The sequence below is a fragment of the Ictalurus furcatus genome, chromosome 12, assembly GCF_023375685.1.
Source record: "Ictalurus furcatus strain D&B chromosome 12, Billie_1.0, whole genome shotgun sequence".
NCBI lineage: Eukaryota > Metazoa > Chordata > Actinopteri > Siluriformes > Ictaluridae > Ictalurus > Ictalurus furcatus.
Window position 1 is genome coordinate 12,921,890 of NC_071266.1, and position 6,776 is coordinate 12,928,665.

At 42.0% G+C, this 6,776-nt stretch overlaps 1 protein-coding gene across 2 annotated transcripts in view; it reads left to right on the forward strand.

The window, feature by feature from the left end:
* Positions 1-135: 135 nt before the first annotated feature.
* The window catches only part of stx8 (syntaxin 8), a 10,749-nt gene continuing 4,108 nt past the window's right edge, over positions 136-6,776 (forward strand). Inside the window, exons 1-6 of one of the 2 annotated variants that reach the window (XM_053637509.1) lie at positions 136-369; positions 1,352-1,451; positions 1,801-1,895; positions 3,013-3,123; positions 3,716-3,843; positions 4,205-4,297. In XM_053637509.1, coding sequence (XP_053493484.1) covers positions 353-369; positions 1,352-1,451; positions 1,801-1,895; positions 3,013-3,123; positions 3,716-3,843; positions 4,205-4,297 — 544 coding nt within the window. In that variant the 5' untranslated portion in view covers positions 136-352. Of the gene's footprint in view, positions 370-1,351; positions 1,452-1,800; positions 1,896-1,915; positions 2,894-2,974; positions 3,124-3,715; positions 3,844-4,204; positions 4,298-6,776 lie in introns of those variants that run through there. The other variant, XM_053637510.1, reaches the window with a different exon arrangement.

The following is a 6,776-nucleotide window of genomic DNA, read 5'->3' on the forward strand; positions in this document are numbered from 1 at the left end:
ATTAGATTAATAATAATAAGATAATGTGTTAGTTATACGTTGCTCTATTTTATTCTTATAAATGATACAGATAAATATCTACGATTTGACAATAGACAATACTGTAAAATGGTTTATTTGTATTTGTATTTTATTTTTTATATTTTACAAACATTTTCACACCGTAATCCCGTTTGTCTCTAACCGCGCTCCGTAGTGACGTCACAGTAAATGCGGAAGTAGCTCGTCGTTCAGGCTGATTTGTTTTGTCTGTTATCTACGGTACAAATGGGTCGTTTTTAAATTTATTTTTACTTATTTTTAGTTTTCTCATTTCGGTTAAATCTATATAAATAAATAAATGAACTGAAAAATGTCACAGGATCTGTGGTAAGAGTGCGATTTAGTTCTTTTTTACTCTCATTAGAAATTGTGTTGCTGTCAGAGCTAACGCATAAATCAAAGTTAACGATAGTTAAAGTCTTTATGTATTATTATTATTGTTATTATTATTATAAGCGGATACGTTATTGTTCTTATTACCACGTTCTATCTGTTAATGACAGGAAATCGTGTATTTCATACAGCATCCAACACAGAGAAACACTGCAGTATAAATCTTTTAATAACATATTTCAGACTTAGACAACTTAATTATTTCCTGTAATTCAGTGCTGGAGCAGCACGTGACGGTGAAGTCTTGTGATTTTGTGTTTGTTTAAATGAACACACACACACACACACACACACGTACATATATACTATACTCACACACACACACACACACACACACACACACACGCATACATACATATATACTATACACACACGCATACATATATACTATACACACACGCATACATATATACTATACACACACTCATACATATATACTATACACACACATACATATATACTATACAAAAACGCGCGCCCACATATACATATATACTATATTCAACCACATATACATACACTACACACACACACACACACACACACATACACACACACATACATACATATATACTATACAAACACGCGCACCCACATATACATATACATATATGCTATACACACACACATACATACATAGATATATACTATGCACACGCATACATATATACTATACACACACACATACATACATACATAGATATATACTATGCACACGCATACATATATATTATACACACACATATACATATGTAGACATAACATACATACATACATACATACATAACCTGTAGAGTGACGTTACACAACTGATTCTTCCCTGGTAGTAACACAGTGTTCACACTTCCCCCAAACCCTTCAGCTGAGTGATTTATAAACCATGTGACTTTGTGCGTGTGTGTGTGTGTGTGTACAGGTTGCAGAACTATGACGCCACGTGCCGACTCGCCCAGGAGATCGCTGAGAACATCCAGGAGAGGAACCGACAGCAGAGAACTGGCGGGAACCCGGCCAAGGTGAGGGACTCTAACTAATGATCAGACTCACATCAGATCTGTGTGTGTGTGTCTGAGATTGTGTGTTCCTGTACCATCTGTACTCAGGTGTATTGTCTTTTTAATTTATATCTGATCTAATGTCAGTCTGATGGCATGAGACTGTGGACAGGATATGAGTCTGATACAGGTTAAAATGTTGATCAGATTAAGATTAGACTGACTCAGGTCTGATTGTGAGAAAACAGAGATGACTCTTGACAAACAAACAAACAGAGACTAAAAAGTGCTGCCATAGTCTGTGTTTGTGTGTGCGTGTGTGTGTGCGCACGCTCACACACACTGATTGTAGTCTGTTCTCTTTGTTCAGCTGAACATGAGCCTGCGAGCATCTCTGCAGAAACTGAAGCAGAACATCACACAGCTGAGGGAGACACTCGCTCGAGCCTCGTCTCAGCGCCGCATGTATCCTTACACACACACACACACACACACACACACACACACACACACACACACACACACACACACACACAGCCTGCAGTAAAACCTAGATTGATTTATTTACTCGTGCTTAGAGAAAATGAGAATGCACTTACACATCTTCGCCTCTAGATGGCGGTGTGGTTTAAGAAATAGTAATATATATCTACATACATACATACATACATACAGTATATTCTGTATATTTAATATAAATGTAATGATATAAAGGTCTAAAATCTTTATTACTCTAGCTATTAAATTTTATTTTACACACAGCTATAAATCTCCACAACACTGTTTTTAGTGATGTTTCTCCTCACAGTCCTGCAGCTTTAATCAAATATCTGCTTACAGGAGAACCTCAATAGAGGTAGGTGTAGAACCCCAGACTGTAAACACAAGAACCAGATCACGTGATCCGGACCAGCATCATCCAGCCAATCAGGACAAAGAGATGTCTTAAGCGTTCCTTGGTTCTCTGTCTGTCGTTTCTTTATCATAAAGAGTTCCAGGTAGAACCTCTTAGAAGGCTTTAGAACCCTTCAATAACTCTTGAAGACCTTTTTTCTAATATTGTACCAAGAACAGTTGTTGTCTTCTAGGGTCCTGAAAAGGTCTCGCTATAGACAAGAGTTCCTAGTAGAATGATTTTAAGAGACTAAGAACCCTTGAATAACCCTTTTGTTTACGAGTGTACCAACACCAAAAACCTCAGTGTTAAGCTCCTTACAGGTTCTGGGTGTTAAGAAGAAAATAACGAGCAATAATTTTGAGTTTGTAGCACATGCTCCAAGAAGGTTCTCCAGGGGTTCTTTAAGAGTTCTACTTCAGTTGCTGTCATATGGGGGAGCACTCTGTGGAAAGGTTCTACGGAGATGTTTTAGAGTTCTCACAGAGAGACGCGAAGAATGCTTAAGTGTATTGAATTTTCTGAGAGCATTTTCCAACATGGAAGCGTTCCAAACGATTTTCAGAGGGTAAGAACTTGAAGAACTCTTGAAGAACCGTTTTTTAAGAGTGTAACAAGAGCCAAGAGCTAAATGTTAAACTCCTGACAGGTTCTAGATGGTTATTTTTCCGTAATGAGTGACTCCAGCATGCAGAGTGAAGCGGACCGGCGGCAGAATCTGGTGGACGACTTGGTGACGAGAGAGAAGCAGCTGTTCAGCTCGTTCAGCCGAGACCCGAGCGCTCCAGAACCGTCACGGTAACGCCATCGTCTCATCAAACACCACTGAACACTGTCATGTAGCTCTGCATTCATTACAGCTCTCTCGCTCGCTCTCTCGCTCTCTCTGTGTGTGTGTGTGTGTGTGTGTGTGTGTGTGTGTGTGTGTGTGTCTGTCTGTCTGTCTGTGTGTGTGTCTGTCTGTGTGTGTGTCTGTCTGTGTGTGTGTGTGTCTGTGTGTGTGTATGTCTGTGTGTATGTCTGTGGGCCTGTGTGTGTGCCTGTGTGTGTGCCTGTCTCTGTATGTGTGTGTGTGTCTCTGTGTTTGTGTGTGCCTGTGTGTGTGCCTATGTGTGTGTGCCTATGTGTGTGTGCCTATGTGTGTGTGCCTATGTGTGTGTGCCTATGTGTGTGTGTCTATGTGTGTGTGTCTATGTGTGTGTCTATGTGTGTGTCTATGTGTGTGTGCCTGTGTGTGTGCCTGTGTGTGTGCCTGTGTGTGTGCCTGTGTGTGTGCCTGTGTGTGTGCCTGTGTGTGTGCCTGTGTCTGTCTCTGTATGTGTGTGTGTCTCTGTGTTTGTTTGTGTGTGTGTGTGTGTGTGTGTGTGTGTGTGTGTGTGTTGTCCTGCAGGTCAACACTGCTGACGGGAGGATTTGGGGCGGAGCCTGCACAGAATCCGTGGCTGGTCGATGAATCAGAGGAGACGAAAGGACTGACGTTTAGAGAGATCAAAGAGCAGCAGCAACGCATCATCCAGGGTAACACACACACACACTCTCACTATCTCTCTTTTTATCTTTTTTCTTTCTTTATTCATTTCTTCTTTACTGTTTCATCAAGAGAAGTAGACAGGAAGCAGAACATTTCATTCTTCTTTCTTTTTTCCTTCAGTCATTCTCTTCCTCCCTTTTCTACATTGTCTTCCCTTAGTTTCTTTCTTTCTTTCAAGTTTACAGCTTTATAAATTACAGAATATCAAAACAGTTTATAATATTAATAATAAATCTTTCTCTCTTTCTCTCGCTCCCTGTCTCTCTCTCTTTCTCTCTCTCTCTCTCTCTCTCTCTCTCTCTCTGTGCCTCTCCCTCTCTCTTTTTCTCTCGCTCCCTCTCTCTCTAGCTCAGGATGAAGGGCTGGACGTGTTAGCAGACGTGATCAGCAGACAGAAGCGAATGGGACAGGAGATCGGAAATGAACTTGATGAACACAACGGTGAGACACACACACACACACACACACACACACACACACACAGTGCTACTTGAGTTCCCTCAGGTGCAGTAAGCGTGCGATAGGAAGGAAGTTTCCTGATGGAGATGTTGATTCTTACAGGAGTGAAAGTGAGGATCAGAGAGCCAGAGAGAGAGTATGAGAGACAGTGACTGTGTGAGAGACTCTGACCCCCCCCCCCCCCTTTGGGAGTTTTGGGGGCTTGGATGGTGGGTGTGAGCTCAGTGCACTCAGGTGTGTAACAAGTTGAAACAGAACGAGGAAATTAGTTATAATGAGTTTTATAAATAAAAGGAGGAGTGTGTCTGTGTGTCTGTGTGTGTGTGTGTGTGTGTGTGTGTGTGTGTGTGTGTGTGATGTGTGCTGAGGTGACGGGCCATGTGTGACCTGTCTCACCTCCTCAGCCGGTTGGAGTGGTGTTTAGCCACAAACAGATTAACGTCCATATCAGAAAGAACCGAAGTGTGAAGCGTCTCTCCTTTTTAGGTAAAGGGTTGCAGAAAGGGTGGGTGGGGGGGCACAATGTCAGGGGTCAAAGGTCATTTGGAAATTACTCAGCACAAACAGACCATAGCTTCCTGAGCCTGGTCCGAACGTCGAAGTTCAGTGGTTTTATCAACTGCCTTTCCAAAGCAGGAGCTCAAAAATCACACACACGCACATGCGTACATACACACACACACACACACACAGTTTCATACCTCATGTTTTCATCACAGAGAGAAATTCTTTGTTTGCATGCTCTGATATCTTAATTAGCATCATACAAATTGGACCGCAGTACGTCTCGTTAATATGATGTATTCTCCTTTAATGTTCTAATTAGCATAATTTAAGGTAATTAGCATAACTTAGTATTGGTATACTTAGTAGTATAATGTGATCTACCATCTTGCTGTATGTGAACCGTTTGCATTCTAACTAAGGCTGATTGTTTCTGCATGGACGTGACACTTCAGCCTTTAACGCAGAAATACGAACGAGAATTTCACATCATTTTCAATTTTTACCTCTGGTTCATTAGCATATCAGAGGGTGGGGCATTTCCATTAGACCAATCAGGGATGAGAGTACATGCAGCGGGACATTTTAACATGTCCCCCCAATGTAGGCTGTAATGGTACAACCCAAAGTTTCACCTAATGAGTGGGAATCCTTTATTGTGTCACCAATTGGGAGTGGGGTTCGGGGGGTGGGACAACACTGCAGCACCGCAGCTATATAAATATTATATGGTGAACACACAAGATATTTATGAGCACATCTCATTTTACAACACCTGACGCATAAACACCTGACGCAGGTGAAATAGTGTTCAGTAATCAGCGTATGTTGTGTTTGTGATCGAGAAAAGCTGTGATTGGTCTCTGCATCCTCCACATCTGCATCCTCCACATCTGCATCCTCCACATGGGGTTTGTTTTGTAGCTCATAAGTTAAAAGAATAACAAGAGCCCTGAGCGGAGTGGGATGAAGTCAGAGCTGAGCAATGCGTTTCATCCTGCAGCGTCTTTCTCTCTTTCGCTTTTTCTCTCTTTCCATCCGATTCCTCATTAACCAGCAGATCCTCGTTAGAGCGTCGGCACGTCGCCTCACATCCACCATCCATCAAACGAGAAACAAATGCAACATCTGGATCTGATAAGGTGGGGAAACACACACACACCAGAGAGGAGAGGAATGAATTAAAAAGGAGAAGAGAGGAGACGAGCACAGAGATGAAGGGAGGAGAAATGTGGAAGGAGGAGAGAAGGACAAGAAAGAAAAGGCAAAAATACAAAGGAATGAGAAGAGCTGAGAAGACGGGAGAAAGAGATGAGGAAAGAAGAAGAAGAGCGGAAACAAAGGCACTGAGAAGACGAAGAACAAGCGGAAGAGAGAAGAGGTGATAAAAGAGGAAATGCTACAAAGGCAAGAGAAGGGAGAGAGGAGTGTAGAGCGGAAAGAATGAAAGCTAGTAGGATAGAAAGATCAAGGATGAAGAGGAGAAGAGAGGAAAAGGGACGAGGGACAGGAGGAGTAGGAGAAGAAGGGACAAATAAGAGCAAAAGAAAGAGGGGAGTGAGGAGAAGAGTACAGGAAAGAAGGGAGGAGGAAGGAAAGCAGAATGAGAACAAGAGGTAAAGAATGGAGAGAGAGAGAGAGGGAAACGAAAGTAAAGGAAAAAGGGAGAGAGAGATGTGTGTAAGGCGAGATCGAGATCTTTCATGACACAGATGCCGTCACACACTTTTAATTCTTATACAAATCCGTACACAAGTTTTAACACCGATAGTGATAGATGTGTTTCACTACATACACACACACACACACCCAGCTGAAGTTCCTTGTGGTTTTGAGACTTCATCTGTTTCAGAGCGCTGGAGAGAATTAGCCGACGTTCCACACACATCACTCTGTCATTAACATGCTAATGTTTTACCACACACACACACACCCCTCTGATCCAATACATATCATC